The sequence below is a fragment of the Anolis sagrei genome, chromosome 1 (assembly GCF_037176765.1).
Source record: "Anolis sagrei isolate rAnoSag1 chromosome 1, rAnoSag1.mat, whole genome shotgun sequence".
NCBI classification, from domain to species: Eukaryota; Metazoa; Chordata; class Lepidosauria; order Squamata; family Dactyloidae; genus Anolis; species Anolis sagrei.
The window spans coordinates 33,555,624-33,576,889 of NC_090021.1; the positions used below are offsets into that span (position 1 = coordinate 33,555,624).

General features: G+C 41.8%; 1 protein-coding gene across 1 annotated transcript in view; it reads left to right on the forward strand.

Annotated features, from left to right (window-relative positions):
• The first annotated feature begins 214 nt into the window (after positions 1-214).
• The window catches only part of SMYD2 (SET and MYND domain containing 2), a 54,513-nt gene continuing 33,461 nt past the window's right edge, over positions 215-21,266 (forward strand). The window contains exons 1-2 of the mRNA XM_060754282.2: positions 215-488; positions 13,879-13,942. Coding sequence (XP_060610265.2) covers positions 304-488; positions 13,879-13,942 — 249 coding nt within the window. The 5' untranslated portion in view covers positions 215-303. The remainder of the gene's footprint in view (positions 489-13,878; positions 13,943-21,266) is intronic.

A 21,266-nucleotide genomic window follows, 5' to 3' on the forward strand; every position in this document is an offset into this window, starting at 1 on the left:
GAGGCCTACGCTTGACCTAGGCGGGGATGGAAACGCTGGGTCCTAGAGCGCGCATGTCTGCGGACGGGCTCTAGGACCCAGCGGGCTGGCGCGGCCCTCCTTCCCGTGGACGGCTGGCTGTGGTGCTGCTGCTGCTCCGCCTGCCCCTCTCGCTCTCTCTGCCCATGTATGTGCCTTGGGCTCTGGGGCCAGGCGCCGCTGCGGGTGACGGCGCGCCATTAATAGCAACGGGCCAGCCTCCTCCTCCTCCTCCTCTTTCTCTTCCTCGATCTCCTCCTCCTCCTCCTCGGCGGCACCGGCGCCATGCGCTCCTCCGAAAAGGAAGGCGAGGAGCTGGGTCTGGCGCGCTTCCAGAGCCCCGGCCGAGGCAGGGGTCTCCGAGCCCGGCGCCGCTTCGTCCCCGGGGAGCTGCTCTTCGCCTGCCCGGCCTTCACCTGCGTCCTCACCGTCAACGAGAGGGGCAACCACTGCGAGGGCTGCTTCGCCAGGTAAAGGCAAGGAAGGCGAGGAGAGGGAAGGAGCAGAGGCCGGCAGGAAGCCTCGGCCTGGGCGGCGTCAGCGCCCCAGGATTTCCCCCCGGGTCCTAGCGCCGGCATCCTCCATCTCAAGTGAAGGGCTGCTGCGGGATGAATGCGTCCTGGCTGACACTCTTCTTCCCTGCTCAATGCTCTTGGCACCCTGGCCAGTTATAGTTTGGCCTGGTAAAACTGCAACCCCCATAGCATTGAGCCCCATTGGTGTCAAGCTGCATTAACTCCCCAGCAGGCCTGCATAAACTGAAGCCCTTCCAGGTGTTTGGGGCGCCAATTCCCAAACACCCTTGTCCAATAGTGAGGAATTCTGGGAGCGGAAGTCCAGCAAAACACATGGAGGGCTACAAGTTGGGCAGGCCTGCTCTACAGTGTAGATCAGGCATGGGCAATATTCAGCTCTCCAGGTGTTTTTGGACTGCAACTCCCACAATTCCTAACAGCATAGGACAGTGGTTCTCAGGAGCCCCCAGTGGTGCAGTGGGTTAAACCCCTGTGCTGGCAGGACTGAAGGCCGACAGGTCGCAGGTTCGAATCCAGGGAGAGGCAGATGAGCTCCCTCTAACAGCTCCAGCTCTTCATGCAGGGACATGAGAGAAGCCTCCCACAAGGATGATAAAAACATCAAATCATCCAGGCGTCCCCTGGGCAATGTCCTTGCAGACGGCCAATTCTCTCACACCAGGAGTCACTCCTGACATGACCAAAAGTGGTTCTCAACCTGTGGGTGCCCAGGTGGTTTGGCCTACATCTCCCAGAAACCTCAACCAGTTCACAAGCTGTTAGGATTTCTGGGCGTTGAAGGCCAAAACATCTGGCAACCCACAGGTTGAAAACCATTGACCTACACTGTTAGGAATTGTGGGAGTTGAAGTGCAAAACACCTAGAGGACTGAAGTTTGCCCATGCCTGATGTGGAAGATGAATTCACCCTCTCAGCCACAGAAAACTCCATCATAGGGTTGTTCTGAGAGGAGGCACACAATAATATGAAGAACAACACACCCTATGCGGGGTTTGTAAGTGATTGTGTGAGTTCTGCTTCCATCCATTTCCTTTCTCCAACTTCTTTGCCATGTTTTGCATGCAGTTTCTTTGTGTTTTGAATCATCCAATGCGGAATTAAAACCCATCATAATCTTATCATTGATTATTTTCATCTATACACACAGAAACATGGATGAAGCAGGACATGGGTGCATCTACGCTGTAGAAATAATGCATTTTGACACCACTTTAAGTGCCATGGCATCATGCGACGGAATCCTGGGAGTTATAGTTTGGTGAGGCACCAGCAGACTTTGGCAGAGAAGAGTCAAGTCCTTGTAGAACTGTAACTCCATTGATTTCATAACATTGAGCCATAGCAGTTAAAGTGGTGTCAAACTGTGTTAATTCTACAGCGTAGATGCACCCATGTCCTGCTTCATCCATGTTTCTGTGTTGTTGGTTTTTTTTTCATGTCAGGAGCAACTTGAGAAACTGCAAGTTGCTTCTGGTGTGAGAGAACTGGAGACTGCAAGGACATTGCCCAGGGGACACCTGGATGTTTTGATGTTTTACCATCCTTGTGGGAGTTTCCCTCATGGGGAGCTGGAACTGACAGAGGGAGCTCATCTGCACCCTCCTGAATTCGAACCTCCAACCAGTCAGTCTTCAGTCCTGCCGGCACAAGGGTTTAACCCATGGCGCCACCAAGGGCTCCTTACAGTGCAGATGCACTCATGGTTGTTCGAGCTGGTTGTGTCTATTATTTGGGAATGTAGGAGAAAATGTGCACGGAAAACTGCAATTGAGTACTAAAGGCCTTAATATCTCAATAAGATTGTCCTTTCTTCCAGGTGTATATGTATGTGGCAGTGCAGGAGATAGTTTCAGCAACAAGATATTGCCATATTGTGAACTGTAAATACACTAAAAGCAACAAATTCTGTCTGATCTTGGTTCCTAAGCAGGATCAGCTCTGGTCACATCTTGAATGAGAAACTGATAATGAATATCAATGACTGCAATATCTCAGAAAAATAATACACAATCAGCCTGCTGTATCCATGGATTCGACCATCCATAGCTTTAAAATGGAAGCACCCCGTGGCGCAGTGGGTTAAACCGCTGAGCTGCTGAACTTGCTAACTGAAAGGTTGCAGGTTCAAATCCAGGGAGCAGCATGAGCCCCCGCTATTAGCCCCAGCTTCTGCCAAACTAGCAGTTCAAAAACATGCAAATGTGAGTAGATCAACAGGTACTGTTCTGACAGGAAGGTAACAGTGCTCCATGCAGTCCTGCCAACCACATGACTTTGAGCCAGTGTTGTCTACGGAAAACACTGGCTCGGAAACAGCTGGACTTAATGTCAGTGGAAAATCTTTATCTAGCTTGAAAAATATCTTCCCCCCCCCCCCCCCCCCCGGCAAATCCCAAAAGCAAATCTTGATTTTGTCTTTTTATATAAGGGACACTATTTTACTATGTCACTGTATAGTATGGGACTTGAGCATCCACAGATTTTGGTATCAACAGCAGGCCTGGAACCAAACCCTAATGACTCACAGTATTGTGAGTTGTGCATACTGCAAAGGCCCCAGATCCAGTCTCATCTAGGATGCTGAACAGGATCAGCACTGATTATCACTTGGATGGGAAACTACCAATGAATACCAGCTCAAAAAAGCATCTGTCTTCTTGTTTTCACCTTGTAGGTGGTTGTTGAATGTGCATCAGTAGGTGTGTATGCATGTGGCAGTGGGGGAGAGAAAGACATACAGTCTCAGCACCCTAAAGGGTTTGGATCCTATCCGATGTTGGAAGCTAAGCATGGTCAACCCTGGTTCATATTTGGTTGGGGACCACCATAACAGAGCAGATAAATCCAGTGAAACTAAGTGTGACCATGCATTCTAAAAAACTTTTGATTTTCAGGTTTGGAACTGGAGGCAAAAGGATGATGGAAATTCCATCTCAGTAGCATTTGTTTTGCATTTCAACAGAGATATATATAAAAAAACACTCAACGCACTATCTGACCTTGGAAGCTGATCAGGGTCAGCTCTGCTTAGGACTTGGATGGGAGACCCCTAGAGTACCAGGTACACTAGGCTATATTAGAGAGGAAGATTGTGTGCTGAAGGAAGATTTCATGGGGCAGAAGGGACCCTCTCTATTTTACTGTTATTTGTCTCACTCAGTAGCTTAGGGCAATCGTTCAAATGTTACACATCATAAAATTGTTGAGGTCAAATTGTGGCTTCTCCAAGTCCTCATTACCTAATCTCTCAGTCTGTGTTCTTTCCCTCATCCAGCTCCAGACAAGGTGATCTGGACTTTCAGAAGAAAACGTCAGCATTCATAAGGGTTCAGGGTGGTTTGAGACCAGAGCTTAATTCAAAGGTAGGGAGGATATGATCCTTCAAACATTGGACTCCAACTCCCATCAATGTTAGCTATCAGTCAGTTGCAAGGGGTGATGGGAGTTGTAATTCAGCCTGTGAAACATTACCATCTAAATCGGGTCTCCCTTCCTGTCAGACAGTTACTTCCATTGTTTAATTATACATAGCTCCATCACTGTGTGTGGCCTTTGAAATCAAGAAACCTAGGCTTGCTACATTTGCTTTGATCTGGACTGCTAGCTGCCCTAGTAAACACAATTGCTTCCATTTGTTTGCACCATCACATTATTATGGAGGAACATGTGCACCCCAGAAACTACAATTTATGCACTGTTGTCTCATTTCCAATAAGCTTTCTAATTAGTATAAGAAACACAACCACATTTTCTGTTTTCTGCTGTTTAAAAAAATGAGGGTAGGCTCAGTCATTACATGAGACTGTTTTTTTTTTCTTTAGCCAAACTTTGCTTTTGGCTCTCTTGTGACTTACAGTCAGGGCAGTGTGTGTGTGTGTGTGTGTGTGTGTGTGTGTGGTGTGTTTGTGCCTTCAAGTAACCTGTCAATTTATGGTGACCCAAACAATTTATTTATTTATTTAGCATATTTATACCCCACCTTTCTCTACCCCAGCAGGGGGACTAAAGGTGGCTTATAATGGCACATGCACAGTGCCTAAAAACAACAGCATTCACCTAAAAATAGTTTAAAATTACAACATATATGATTAAAATACATTCAAAGTAAAAAACATGCCAGCCAGAGTTCAAGGTCTAAGGCCATTCCAAGGACAAATTGCACATAATTCTATATTCGGAATACTGCATTGCCTTGATTTTCGAAAGCCTGCTCCCAGAGACAGGTTTTGACTCTCTTCCCGAAGGCTAGTAGGCAGGGGGCTGACCTGATGTTGCTAGGGAGGGAGATCCACAACCGAGGGACCACCGCTGAGAAGGCTCTGTCTCTTGTCCCCACCAACCATACTTGTGAGGCAGGCAGGACCGTGAGCAGGGCCTCCCCAGATGATCTTAATTTCTGAGCTGGTTTGTAGAGAAAGATACATTCAGACAGGTAGCCTGGGCCAGAACTGTTTAGGTCTTTATAGGCTAAAGCCAACACTTTGGATTTCATAGGGTTTTCCTTAGGCAAGGAATACTCAGAGATGATTTTGTGAGTTCTTCCTCTGAAATATAGGCTGGTATTCATTGGTAGTCTCCCATCCAACCTCTTAAATCCCTTCTACACTGCCATATAAAATCCAGAATATCTGCTTTGAACTGGATTATATCGCAGGGCAGACTCATATAATCCAGTTCAAAGCAGATAATGTGGACCTTAGTGTGGTAGAAGTGTTGTGGAGTACCTATAGTTTTGTCTTGGAGGATCTATGTGTCTTGAAGGTCCTATATATTACTAGGGAGGTGTTTTCTCATGTGAAAAAATAACACATTTTTATTTACAGTTTTTCACTTTTCAGGGTCTGGTGCCCCAGCGAATATGGAGTGCTGATTGTAGTTTATTGCTAAGCTTGAATTCACATACATTTGACAAGCTACTATTAAGGCTTTTAGTTTGTGTCTAGAGGCTGTTCCACCATAAAAGATGGAAGTGAAGATAAAAATCTGAGGGTTGAGCAGTGGGTGATATCACATGCAGATAAGAGCATCTAAACTGTGATTTGCCTATTATTTGTCTGGAAAATCAAACCACGTCTTGGGCTCTGTAGTTAGCTTAAATCATAGTTCTGCTTTACATCTGAACTCAGCCAGAGCTTGGCAAAACTGTCACTATAAATAGCTGTTCTAGAGAAAAATAGGGCAGGGAGTAATCATAACAAGTGAAAAAACACAATTACTGGTGGCAGCGGGATCAGGAGTAGCAGCAGCACCAACAACTTTTTTGTTTATTTAGCACCATCACTTTGCATGTGTATGAGCCTTCTAGTCACCTGTCTACTTATGGTGACCCCATGAATTTCTTAAGGATTTTTTAGGCAAGGAATATTGAGAGGTGGTTTTACCAGTTCCTTCTTATGCTTGCCATAGATGCAGGCGAAACGTCAGGAGAAATGCCTCTAGAACATGGCCATATGGCCCGAAAAAACCCACAAGAACTTATCCTACAACACATGGTATTCATTGGCAAGCTTCTTCCAAGCACTAACCAGGGCTGGCTTTGCTTGGCTTCCAGGCTCAAAAAAGATCTGACTTGGGATATTCAGGGCCCTGCACAAATCCAATGCTATGCTAGCATCATGAATGGCACTGTGATGAAATTTCCATTTGCTTCATCTTATTGTCCTCTAAGAGTGCATTGATGTTTCCACCCAATTCTACTGAATTCTTCTGCTCTGTCAGTAGATCTCACCTGTTGGATACTGCCAACTGTTGTTACTTGGGTGTTTTTGCTTTCTTCCAAGGAGTATAGGTTGCCCCTGTCTCTATTCTTTTCTTCTCAACAGGCGCTCTTACTGCCTATTACAGGGAAAACCATCTGATCCCTAATCCATCTAAAACACAGACATGCGCCTTTCACCTTAAGAACAGACAAGCATCCCGAGCTCTGAGGATTACCTGGGAAGGAATCTCACTGGAGCATTGCAGCACACCCAAATACCTGGGAGTCACTTTGGACCGTGCTCTGACCTACAAGAAGCATTGCCTGAACATCAAACAAAAAGTGGGCGCTAGAAACAACATCATACGAAAGCTGACTGGCACAACCTGGGGATCACAACCAGACACAGTGAAGACATCTGCCCTTGCGCTATGCTACTCTGCTGCTGAGTATGCATGCCCAGTGTGGAACACATCTCACCACACTAAAACAGTAGATGTGGCTCTTAACGAGACATGCCGCATTATCACAGGGTGTCTGCGACCCACACCACTGGAGAAATTACACTGCTTAGCCGGTATTGCACCACCTGACATCCGCCGGGAAGTAGCAGCCAATAGTGAAAGGACCAAGGCAGAGACATCTCCAGCTCATCCCCTGTTTGGGTATCAGCCAGCACGCCAACGACTTAAATCAAGACATAGTTTTCTTAGATCTACAGAGACACTCGCTGGAACACCCCAGCAAGCGAGAGTCCAAAAGTGGCAGGCCCAAACCCAGCACCTCAATTCATGGGTGATACCAGATGAGAGACTCCCCCCTGGGCACTCAGAAGACTGGGCGACTTGGAAGGCGCTGAACAGATTGCGCTCTGGCACCACGAGATGCAGAGCCAATCTTAAGAAATGGGGCTACAGGGTGGAATCCTCGGCATGCGAGTGCGGAGAAGAGCAAACCACTGACCACCTGCTGCAATGCACCCTGAGCCCTGCCACATGCACGATGGAGGACCTTCTTGCGGCAACCCCAGAGGCACTCCAAGTGGCCAGATACTGGTCAAAGGACATTTAACCAAATACCAAATTTTGCAAAATCTGTATGGTTTTTTTTCTCTTTCTTTCTTCTTTTTCCTTTTCTTTTTAATCTCTGTGTTTGTTTTGCTCTGTTAGAATTGTAATACAATGGTTGCTGATGACACGATAAATAAATTCTCAACATAGGTTAGGTTAGGCTGAAAGACTGTGACTGAAGATTGGTCCTGGTTCATTTTATCATTTTGAACAAATACTTGCTCACACTTTAAACACAGTCCTCTCTACAGTATAATTGATGGAGTTTTGAGATGTACAGTTTAAACAGGTTGTTGCTCCTAATTGATATTATGTGTCAGCATGTAAGAATAGTTAGAATTTCAGTTAGAGTCCTCTGGGTATATTGTGTTGTACACCCTTTCACAAGTACCACTGTAACACTTTAGTACTCCTATAGCAGTAATGCTTTATATTATAATAATGCAGAAACAATTGCAGTTCATTGTGAGGATCCATGTTTATGTCAGGGATGATGACAGAGACTAGATCTATGCTGCCATATAATGCAGTGTAGACCCATATAGGGTCTACACTGCATATAGGGGCCACAGTGGGTTAAACTGCTAAGCTGTAAAACTTGCTGACTGGAAGGTCAGTGGTTCAAATCCATGGAAAGGGGTGAGCTCCCATTGTTAGCCCCAGCTTCTGCCAATCTATTTATTTTATTTACCGTATTTATATCCCACCTTTCTCAGCCCGAAGGTGACTCAAGGCGGCTTACAAGTTGGCAGGAATTCAGTGCCACAACAAACATAAAGCAGTTCAAAACCTAGCAGTTCAAAAACATGCAAATGTGAATAGATAGGTACCGCTTTGGTGGGAAGGTAATGGCACTCCATGCAGTCTTGCTGGCCACATGACCTAGGAGGTGTCTATGGGCAACGCTGGCTCTTCGGCTTAGAAATGGAGATGAGCACCACCCCCCAGAGTCGGATTCAACTAGACTTATTGTCTTATCTTTACCTAGACCCATATAATGCAGTTTAATGCACTTCACACTGCATTATATGGGTCTACACTGACCATATAATGCAGATTCAAACTACATTATATAGCAGTGTAGATCTAGCCAGAGTTATTTTATAATGTTGATTTATGGAAGGAAGGATAGAGCACATCATGCTTTCGGTTTAGAAATTCTTAACTCTGGGTTTTGTTTTGTTTTTTACAATTAAAGTAAAGAATATTGTGGTTGGGAAATGAAAATTTTGCACCCTGGACATCTCAATTCCACATCAAGAAAAGGTGAAAAGTACAACAAATGAATAAATTATGGACTCCTGGCATTCTCCAGAATACAAGCAGGATAAAAATGCCATAAACCAAATACAGAAAATAAATCAGGCAAATTGTCAGGGATGATGACAGACTTGCAGAATACTGTCTTTTGTTACTTTGTGCAACTTACTTTGGTTGAGAAGGAAGAAGAAACATAAGTGTGTGTGTGTGTGTGTGTGTGTGTGTGTATATATATATATATATATATATATTCTTCTCTTTGGCTACTCTGGTTTTATCAGGGATTCCCCATGTCCCTTTAATCATATATTTATAGTCAAAAAAGTGGAAACATGGTTTTTCTTTGTGTATGAATTTTTAAACCAAAAGCGGAAAATCACTAATGTCTGTTGTGACATTCTCAGGCTTTCACAGAACTACCAGAGACCCATTTCCCTGGATAAAGATTATTAAAGACTTTGTGTAATCTAGAGTAGAGCTACTCAAGTGGTGGTCCAAAGACCAGGATCATAATAATAATATAATAATAACTTTATTTTTTATACCTTACCTCCATCTCTCCTAAGGGACTCAGGGCTGCTTACAAAGGGGCAAGCCCAGGGAGCACAAAGTTAAAAACATAACCCAACAAGACAGCATTAAAACAAAACAAAATAAAAACATATCACAATAAAAGTTCTGAGTTCAGAGGGCGTTTGTGCAAATTCCTAGATAGAGCTAAGGGAAAGTGCAAAATTTAGAAGGCAGGGCTGGGAGGACAATGTTCATGGGTCCCGACATTTCATGGGTCACAATCTTTCAGGCCTGGGCATCATAAATGGGTTTGTATTGCGTTATTTATCTACTAAACTGAGACTGTCATACTTTGGACTTATCATGAGACTACACGATTCATTAGAAAAAACAATAATTTTCAGCAAGGTAGAAGGCAATAGGAAAAAAAGATGGGCTGATTCATGTAAGAAAGCCATGGCCCTGAATATGCAGCCTTGAGCTGTTGGGAACAGGGAGACTTGAAGACTTCTCATTCATAGGGTTGCCAGAAGTCAAAATTGATTTCATGACATTTAGTTCAACAATTTATCTCTTGAGGTCATTTTAAAATGTTCTTTCCAAAATGTGCTTAAGGCCTTCCTTGAGTTCACCTAGTTAGAAAGGTCTGTTAATATAATTTCTTGTAGCATTACCATGCCTGTGGTGCATGGGTCTGTTGGTACTGCTTAAAACTCTGTTCATGAGATGCAGTATTTCTCAATGTGCTGTTTCTATTATCACAGAAGGGGTGAGGATGAGTATTGCAGTTTTCTCTCATATTTTTAGAAAATGTGGGTGTGGAGTGCAGCCACTTTTGTTCCATTCTTTCTACATGTAAGAAGTTGATTGATTATGCCGTGAATAGCACTTTCTTCTTATAACACTATGTTACATGATTTTTGTTCCTGGGTTATAAATGCCATTTCCTAATTAGTCTTATCATAAAACATGGGAAAATTTATAAACCATATAAACTTTAGGTTCTTGTGGGTTTTTTCGGGCTATAGAGCCATGTTCTAGAGGCATTTCTCCTGACGTTTCGCCTGCATCTATGGCAAGCATCCTCAGAGGTGTGAGGTCCTCACACCTCTGAGACCTCACACCTCTGAGGATGCTTGCCATAGATGCAGGCGAAACGTCAGGAGAAATGCCTCTAGAACATGGCTCTATAGCCCGAAAAAACCCACAAGAACCTAGTGATTCCAGCCATGAAAGCCTTCGACATATAAACTTTGTTTTTGCGGGACATCCTGAGGCACATTTTGCTATAGTTTTTCAGTAAATAATATCTCATAGAGTCTCAACAAAAAAGGAAGTTCCTGGAGTATGATAACTCCTTTCAAAGTAAGTAAGTAATAATAAACTTTATTCATACCCCACCACTATCTCCCCGAAGGGACTTGGGGTGGCTGCATATTAAACAGGAAATACCACTTTCAAACCAAGAACAGATTTTTTTTTCAAATTTTGTTACATAATGTCATGGAAGAGTTTACTTGCCAGTAAAATGAATCACAAAACCAAATTAAACCTGTATGGTATGAATCTTGCTCTTCACACTCATACAGCATATTCATGGACGTAAGTATATATCGAGAGATATTGCATTGTTGAAATGAATCTTCCAGATATATTGGTCAGTTTCCACTCACATAGGGTTGTACTGATTTTATTTTATCTTATTTATAAAGTATTCTGAATTGCTGCAAATTATATTAAGTAACACAGACCATCTGCTTAAGCTGACAATTTAAGAAATTGAAGGAAATATGACTGTAAACCTATTTAGATAGCAAAGAATCATAAAAATATAGTGTTGCAATGGACCACAGCAGGAGCCCCCAGTGGCACAATGGGTTAAATCCTTGTGCCAGCAGAACTGAAGACCGAGAGGTTGGAGGTTCGACTCTGGGGAGAGTGCAGATGAGCTCCCTCTGTCAGCTCAGCTCCCCATGTGGTGACATGAGAGAAGCCTCTCACAAGGATGGTGAAACATGAAAAACACCTGGGCATCCCTTGGACAGCATCCTTGCAGATGGCCAATTCTCTCACACCAGAAGCGACATGCAGTTTCTCAAGTCGCTCCTGACACACACACACACAAATGGACCATAGCTGTCATTTCATCAGACTCCCTGACTATGGAGTAATCCATGGCTGAAAAATCTTTGACAAATGGCCATCTAACCTCTGTTTAAAAACTTCTGAGAGAAAAAGAATCCAAAAAGAGTTTATAGTTGGTCCTCCACATTTGCAGATTTAACTTTTGTGGATTTGATTATTCATGGATTTGATAAGCATGTTCTCTCTAGAAATCACTAGGTCCTCCAGCATGACCCTATGACCAGCTTCTCACTGATGTTGACTATAGAGTTGGAGGACCTAGAAATTTCCAGAGAAGAACCCTAGGCATACAAATCCCATAGTCTCTAAATGCTTGTGCTTATCATAATCAGAAAGACATCATCCCATGTTTTAATCTTCCAGATGCATTGCACATCAGGAAACTTTACCTTTGATCTGCTTGTCTCTGTTCATTTTTCTTCATTTAGTGTGAAATGTTAAGATAGCATTGCTCATTGTAATGAGATACTGCATTTAAGGTAAACCCATAGTGTTAGTCCCACTGGCAGAAGTCACACAGTAGTTTCACAACAATACCATACATTTAGCAGTGCATTTTGGAGAGAAGTGAGAATGTTTTCTAAATATATCCTGGAGCAAGTGCAGTTCAGCCATTGGGAAATCCTTATACTTGCATTCAAATATAATGTGTTGCATTGCAGATGTTCTGCACAGCACGGTAGCTTTGCTGCAATGCAGTGTGCTTTGCAACTGAACCTGAGCACTTACTTTTAGTAGCCATTCTCTAGAAATGTCCCAAAGGGAGATGGTGCATATCGAAACAGCTGCAGGATTTGACAGTTATCAAAAACTGCTTAGAAGGGGGCTGCAGATTGATGCCTTAAGCTGCAAGAAACATAGTGTGTTAAATTGCTTTCTCTAGCTTTTAGTCTTCAGGGATATAGATTGTTTTAAAGCAGTATCTTGTTTGTCCCCGTATTAGACAGACATAAGAAAGAAGCATTTGAACATATTTCCAATTTAAAGTACTTGTTGAACCTTAAACATATTTGAGGTTCAAATATAGCACACTGTTTATTAGATTTGGCTAATTATGCTGCTCAGAATACAACCAAAAGGACACTATGGAAACTATGGATAACCATGATAATTTGGCAAATTACTTACCTCACTCCATCTCTTGCCCCATTAGTACATGTTAGTATAGTCATTTTTAAAGTACATTTTGAAATAATGAATGACATTCAACAGTTTTTGGCACACCTTTCCAGATTTATTCACTTATTCACTTACAACAACCAAATATTGTTATGGACCTATGCTCACATTGCTATAATGAGAGCATCTCTGTCTTCTCTCTTACACAGTGGGAGGAGCTATGTTATTCCTAGTTTATTCTGAATTCCAAGTCTCTAATTTTGTCTGGGGAATATTGACAAACTACAAATCAACAAACCAGGATAGCAAATTGGAAATGATTTTTTAAATTGTGTCAGAAGTGACTTGAGAAACTGCAAGTCATTTCTGGTGTGAGGGAATTGGCTGTCTGCAGGGACATTGCTCAGGGAACACCCGGATGTTTTATCATCCTGTGGGAGGCTTCTCTCATGTCCCCGCATGGGAAGCTGGAGCTGACAGACAGGCGCTCACCCTGTCTCCCAGATTCAGACCACCTATCTTCATGTAAGCAGTTCAGCTGGCATAAGGGCTTAACCCATTGCATCACTGCAGCTCCTACCAGAAATAATGAATCCATGTTTTGTTGCTATTTCTGAACTGTGGACTTTTCATACTCTTCTGCTTGGGAATTTGTCTGCTACTACTATTATCATCATTTATAATTATTAGATAGATTTTGTGGAAGTTGTTTCAGGCTGTCACAGTTTGATATCTGAAAAGTTCTCACATTTACAAAACAAATTGCGTTTTTGTTTGTGTGCCAATAACAATAGAATTTGATGTCTTGGCCCTCCATTTAAAAATATGACAGGGTGTGTATAATACAGTACTAGAGAGAGGAGATCATGAGAAGAGAAGAAACCTCAAAACATTTTGATAAAGACCTGTGTAAGAAGGCATATAAAATGTGAATAAGGATATGTATTTCAATCCTTATTTGAGTACATATATTCCCAGATTTTGAACTGTTGATAAATAATCTTTATTAAATGAAAAAGGACAATTTTTTAAAATCAAAATTGCTTTGAGATATCACAAATATATGCAATGTAAGTAAAAGGGCAACCCTAGCCATCAAATATGCTAGAATTGCTGCTGTGTTGCATTTAATCTTGAGCAACTTGTAGCAATACGAGGCAGCTAGTAACAGATTTAGAGTTACAATATTTATGATGACAAAGGGATTGAAACAGGGTAACCTTACTTTGTGGTTTATCACTAAACTCTTCACCCTATCAGTGTGCTTACTTGCCTCTGAATCCTCATAAGAATCATTGCCTCTTGATGAAACAGACCACAACTCCCATTAACACTTCACAGTATCACTAATGAAGAGGGATTATTGGGGTTGCAGCCCATTTACATTTTGAGAGAACTTGCTTTGTGTGCTGTATAGCTGAAGACTACCATTTAAAAAAATACATTTATTATCACTAAAAGGCACGAAAATTGTATAATAACAATCTCTCTCTTTTCTCTCTCTCTCTTTCTCTAAAGGAGAGAAGGCTTGTCCAAATGTGGAAAATGTAAGCAGGCTTTTTACTGCAACGTAGAATGCCAGGTGAGTATTTCTCCCACTATGAATGGAAAAGATAACTTCACATATGTTTATAGATTTATTTACATGGGGTGAGACCCTACATTATATTCATAGCTGGATAAATGTAGCTATAGCTTACTTAAAGCAACGGTTCTTAACCCGTGGATCCCCAGGTGTTTTGGCCTACAACTCCCAGAAATCCCATCCAGGGATTAGGATTTCTGGGAGTTGAAAGACAAAACATCTGGGGAACCACAGATTGAGAACCAATGACTTAAGGTATCCACCTCCAAAAGCTATCTTAAACTCCAGAGGACTGGTCGTGTCATCCTGAAGTGTTCACTCAATATGCCATAGACCTCTGTCGTTTACCGCAGCGCCCTGGTTTTTGGATGGTCTATACCAGGGGTCCTCAAACTTATTAAACAGAGGGTCAGGTCACAATCCTTCAAACTGTTGGAGGGCTGGATTATAATTTGGAAAAAAAAACCATGAATGAATTCCTATGCACACTGCACATATCTTATTTGAAGTGCAAAAAAAACCCCACACTTAAAATAATACAATAATTTTAACAAATATAAACTTATTGGTGTTTCAATGGGAAATGTGGGCCTACTTTTGGCTGATGAGATAGGATTGTTGTTGTTGTTGTGTGCTTTCAAGTCATTTCAGACTTAGGTTGACACTGAGCGAGAGCCAGGTAAATGATCTTGGAGAGCTGTATCTGGCCCTCGGGCTTTAGTTTGAGGACCCCTGGTCTATATGATCACAGTAACAGTGCCATGAACATGTAGAACTGAATATGGAACAGTTTTAGATCCACAACTCTAGATTATAAATTGGTCACCACAAAATGCCACCATCCTTTTTATATCGCCCTTCCATGAACAATCATCTTGGTAATTTTAACACAGGGCTTTGAGAAATTACCCTTGAGGGCTGAAACTTCTAAGATCCTACAACCCAGCATGGGCACAAAAAGTATGTATTTCTAGTTCACCATTGATAGAAGCTGATAGATAGCAGTAGGGAAAGGCAGGTGGGGGTCTATTGTGGCTGCAGAATTGGAGTTGTGTACTCAACCATTCTAGGAATTTGGAAATTGCCGTAATGAGAGCCTGCGGATCAGCTGTTCTGGGTCATGCTACTGCTGAGCCATTAGATTAGTAGACTGCTACATGGCCCTAATTGCTTCAGAAGCTCCTGCCTCCTTTTAAGCATACCAGATGGTTAAACATTATTTCACTAAGCTGGTGAAGAAGCCTGTGCCTAGCTGAGCAATCAGAAAGAAAGGCTGGATTTAGCTTTGGGGGTGGGAGAGAGAATCTGTTTGCAAATGTACTGTCACTGCTGCTAATAATAATAGCGTGGGTATAGAAACCAACCGTGCTTCCACAGGGTCGTCGTATATTTTCATTACAGCAGCAAAGGAAACAGCAAGTAGGCTGATTCCAATAATTTATAGTTCCTAAGAAAGCTTTAATGCACACAACAAAACCTTTTAACTATATTTTGTAAGTATGTCTGTGTTTTGCTAAATGGCACCCTTCTAGCTACTGTGGTTAGTCATGTCTAAGGACTTTCTCTGCCATAATGACAGCATGTGCCCATGTTTAAGTTTTCCCCTCCCACACTGTTTTGGAGTTGATTCATCAAGCCGCCCTTAAGGTTAGCAAGATCCCCACAGGGGGGATTGTTCTTAGAAAAGTGAGAAGGTGGCAGTTCTTGGGAAGAGATCACATGTTACCAGCAGGTGAAAACCGAGAAGGGCAAAGTTCCTTAATTGTAACTTGTGTAAAACAAGAATTTTTTAATGTGAACTGCCCTTTATGTTGATATCATGTTTATTTTAATTAAGATCACATGATAAAAATGTCAAAACCAGGTGTTCACAACTAAAGCATAATATGTAAGAATAATCTGAACTTAAGTTGGTTTAGATCATGACTGATAAGGTTTCTGTTTTAAACTAGATGATATGAGTCCGCACTGCCAGATAATTTGGGATAAACAGAAAATCTGGGATCAGATCTTTGGGAATAGGACCTGTCTGGAAGGGCCCTTAGTAGACCACAAGTTGAACATGAGTCAGTGGTGTGATATCAATGCAATGTTTAGTTGCATCAATAGAAGTATAATGTCTAGATTGAGGGAAGTAAACAGTATTGCTCTATTCTGCTTTAGTTAGACATCACCTAGAATACTGTGTCTAGTTCACAGTACCGCAATTCAAGAAGAATGTTGACAAGCAAAAGTGTCCAAAGAAGGGCAACCAAAATGCTAAAAGGTCTAGAAGCCAAGCCCTGTGAAGAGCAGCTTACTGTGCTGGATGTGTTAGCTTGGAAGAAAGTTAATAGAGCACATGTTTACCATGAAAGGATGTCATATTGAGAAGGTGGCAAGATAGTTGTTGTTTATTTTTTGTAGAGACTAGGGCATAGAACAATGGATTCAAATGGCAGGGAAAGAAATTCCAACTAAACATTAGAAGAACCTCTTGATGCTAAGGGCTATAGGTACTTTATTTTGCTTTGTTCAATTAAAATAATGTGTCCAGTTCTGGGCATCACAATTGAAAAGGGGAATTGACAAATGAGAACATATCCAGAGGAAGATTACCAAAGTGGTAAAAGATCTGGAAACCACGCCATGAGAAGCAGCATAAAGCAAGTGTTATGTATGTCTTTAATTGCTTTAGACATTTAATTTGTATACGTATTTGAATTTTTACATTTTTCTGTGGACACTATTTTAGGGACGCATTGGTTTATACATCAGTTAAGTAGTGCTTTGGAGTCTAGTCAAGATCGTCAACAACAGTAACTAAACTAAATTAACGGAATGCTTCTGTCATATGCATTTCTATCAGCCTGTTATACAGTTGTGCAACGTGGTTTTTTTTTTAAAAAAAACCAATGCATTTTATGCTAAGGTAGCAAAAAAAATCTTATAAGAGGGAAAGTAAGAATATCTGGACAGTAAAATTATGATGTATATTTCATTTTAAGATGAGCAGTTATCTAAGGGCTGCCTTCAGGTCATCGTGCAGAACTGAACGCTTTATTCAGTAGGGTTTTGAATGTCTTGATTTTTATATTTTGAATGCACCAACATTGATCCTGCCCTTTTCATCACTCTCTATAAAATGCTTGGGGCTTTTTAGCTCCTCACAGTACAAAATACTCCTCTTCATATATGTGGATATTCCAAAGTTCTTGCGTGAAAGACAGGTGCCTTGCTGAAGCTGAATTCTCATTCAAAGTTACCTTCAAGCATGATGCTCTTTAGAATCTAGTCTCTGCTGACTATATGTGCTTCACAGACAATATGTGTTCACATCTTCATCTTTGTCTTCTTCAAAGACATTTTTAAGTGGCTCAGCATTTCTGTCTAGAAGCTGAGAAGGACATTTGTGCCTTGATACTGAACATGTAGGACTGCAATCCATGATAAATGCTTTTTTGTTCGATTTCTTTGGGTGGGAACATTTCTTGCTTTGCTTTTATTTTACATCAAATCAATAATAACTAGACGTTGATGTAGGGATCTCTTGGGTTTCCTTCTTAACTTTTGGTTCCCTAGCTGAATCAAAATTTATTGGACCAAATCCAATGAAAAGCACAAGTTAAAATTAAAAATATGCTTTATTACTAGAGCTATAGGTACAGTACTTGCTAGCTTCATGTTAGCAACATATGCAAGTGTGACTGGATGTTGTGATGGCATGTTGCGCTTCTTCTGTTGCGCAGAAACAAATTCCATCCATTCCTCATACAATGTCCGAAAGCACCATAGGCACCAAAATAACTTCTTCCTGCTCATCACCTCAGTAGAAATTTAATTGGTGTAATGTGTGTGTGTTGGAGAAGTTTCTGACTGTGTCTTTGTACTCAAAATCAGTATAAGAAAGGCATCTTCCAAGAATCGTAGGAATTGGAAGAGACCACAAAGGCCATCCAGTCCAACCTCCTGCCACACAGGAAAACACAATCTAAGCACCCCAGACAGATGACCATCCATCCTCCACATAAAAACCTCCAAATTATTATTTATTTATTTCTGGTATTTCTATCCTGTCTCTTCTCTACCCCCAAAGAGGGACTCAGGATGGCTTACATATAGTAGTGATGCAATGCCGCTACATAACAATTACAATAGTAAAATCACAATTAAATATAAACATTAAATAGTAAATACATAAAACCAAAGAAGGGGACTTCACCATGCTCCAAGGCAGCTCTAACCATCAGGAAGTTATTCCTGTAAATTGAATCCATTGCTCCATGTCCTAGTCTCCAAAGCAGCAAAAAAACACTCTTGCCCCCTCCTCAATGTGACATCCATGCTATTGTGGCCCCTCTCAGCCTTTTATTCAAGCTAAACATACTCAGCTCCCTATTCCATTTCTCAGAACCAGAATAGAATGGTACTATTACTTCCCTCGATTTAGATATTATACTCATAGTGATGCAGCCTAGAATTGGCTTTTTTAGTTGCCGCGTCACACTGTTGACTAAAGCTCATAGTTTCCTAGGACTCCTAGATCCCTTTCACTTCTACGGTTTTCAGGCTAGGTGTCACCCATCATATAGCTGTACTTTTTGTCCTAATAACTATGTATCTTGTAAACATAATTTGCAAACACTAAAACATGGAAATCAGGAAGGAGTTCAACAGAAATCCAAATTCACACATAACATTTTGTTTATTGGTTTGATGTATAGGACTGGTTTAATCAGTTTTATCACATCTGAGCTTATGAGTTTATGAACATCCCTCATTTGAACCAAGGGCATGATGTCCCCCAGCCATAGTTAGCTTCAGCATGTCATCAAAACTACTTTTGGGTAAAGTCATGGAAAGTGGCCTCCCAACTCCAGGTGTTCTTAGATGAATGGATTATCTAGATCCAGCACAATCTGGCTTTGGGCCAGGACATGGAACTGAAACAACCTTGGTCGCCTTGGTAGATGATCTATGACGGGGAATGTGTGTGCCTGTTGGTTCTCTTTGACTTCTCAGTGGCCTTCAATACCATAGACCATGGTATCCTTATGGGACACCTCATGGGAATGGGGCTTGGAGGTAGTGGTTTGCAGTGGCTCCAGTCCTTCCTGGAGGGTCACTCCCAGAAGGTGTTGTTAGGGGACACCTGCTCGGCCCCACAGCCATTGTCTTGTGGGATCTTAAGGGTTCACTATTATTCCCCTATGTTGTTTAACATCTACATGAAGCCATTGGGAGAGATCATCTGGAGTTTTGGAGTTGGATGTCATCTGTATGCAGATGATGTTCAACTCTATGACTTCTTTTCACTTGCTACTAAGGAGGCTGTTCAGGTCCTGAACCAGTGCTTGGTAGCTATGATGGTCTGAATGAGGATGAACAAATTGAAATTAAAATTAGACAAAACAGAGGTACTCCTGGTCAGTCGAAAGGCTGACCAGGGTATAGGGTTACAACCTGTGTTGGATGGGGTTACACACCCTCTGAAACCACAGGTCCGCAGCTTGGGAGTTATCCTGGATTCATCGTTCAGCCTGGAGCCCCATGTCTCAGCAGTGGCCAGGAGAGCTTTTGCACAATTAAAACTTGGGCACCAGTTGTGTCCGTACCAGGATGCAACAAGACCCATGGTGGTTCATGCTCGTGTTGCATCCTGTATAGATTACTGCAATGGGGTTGCCTTTGAAGACTGTTTGGAAGCTTTAAATGGTCCAATGGGCAGCAGCAAGATTCCTTATTGGAGCAGCATACAGGGAACATACAATACCCCTTTTATGCAAGCTGCACTGGTGCTAGTCTGCTACTGAGCACAATTCAAAGTGCTGGCTTTAGCCTAAAAAGCTCAAATGGTTCCGGCCCAGCTTGCCTCCCTCTATGATCCACCTCGAAGGTTAAGATCTTCTGGGGGGGGGGGGGGCTGTCCTCGGTCCCCACTCCTTTGCAGGTGCAATTGGTGGGGATGAGAGACAACGTTTTCTCAATGGTAGCCCCTGAGCTTTGGAACTCCCTCTCCAGTGAAATCAGAGCAACCCCCTCCCCCTTGACCTTCAGGAAGAAAGTATAAAGCTGGTTATGGGACAAAGCTTTCGGCTAGCAAGTTAGTGCAATATGAGTATACGGAATTGTGAAATGACTAATGGAACAGCCTTGGATTTGACTCTGGATGATGTGATTTTAATAATTGGTTTAATATTGCTGCTGATTTTTAGTTTTAATGTATATGTCTATTTTTACTGTATGTATGTATGTATGTATGTATATGCATGGCATCAAATTTCTGCCTTTTTGTAAGGATGGTCTGAGTCCCCCTTTTAGGGTAAGAAGGGTGGGATATAAATGTCATATATAAATGTATAAATAAACCAGATTTGTGGAAAATATATATGAAAGTGTGTGTATATCTTTTGCCCTTGACTTTGCTAACTCTGTAGATCTGTCCAGCATGGCTGATGTGACTTTGAAGTCTTCTATGGAACATTCTGTTCCCCAGGCTCATCCACCTATTGAAGACTTTGCTTTTTGTTTGAGAATCCTTTAGGCCTCCTTAAGAGCATATCCACTGCTGACACCATCCATTCCCGAACAGCTTATTGTTTATTTATGTTTTGACTTCAGTTTTTTTTATATGAGAAAAGCAGTGTCCTAGAAAACTTCCTTTCTAGATGTTTTCGGATGCTGTCTTTAAATCAGAGAGAAATGTAGTCTGCCTGGTCCATCCATCTCCATCTACACAGTATCATTAATACAGCACTGGGGAGTTGGCTAGAACAATACTGCCTGCTACCAATCAAACAGCTTAGAGAAATTGTGGGAAAGAATGTTAAATGCGATCCTGCTGTGATCACTAAAAAGACCTCTATCAGAGTGTTTCCATGCCAGGTATTACTCAGACGCGGCTCCCCCATTCCTGCAACGTTCCTGGCTTTTATCTTGTTTTGCAAAATTCAGCCATATCTTGTCCCTTTAACCACCTTACTAGTTCACATAACTCAGTCGGATTCTGCCTGAGGAAAAATTTTAATTAACTGTGCTTAAAGAATAAAAGGGTCAGGACAGAATATTGGAAGGACATATTGGCACCGGCAGTTTTGCATCTTTCTTAACTGGGGTCTTTCCCCTTCTTTGGGGTATGAAGACAAGTCTATATGCTACCTTTCAAAATGTTATTTTTGACCTTGCAGGAGTAATAGTTAGATGTTTGATTAGGAATTTTTGTTATTATTTGGCAAGTCTGTTGGTCAGCATTCTTAGTTAGAAATACATGCATATACATATGTGTAGAGATGTTGTAGACATGAAGTTAAGCCTTTTCTATTAAATTTCAGTTGATATTTCC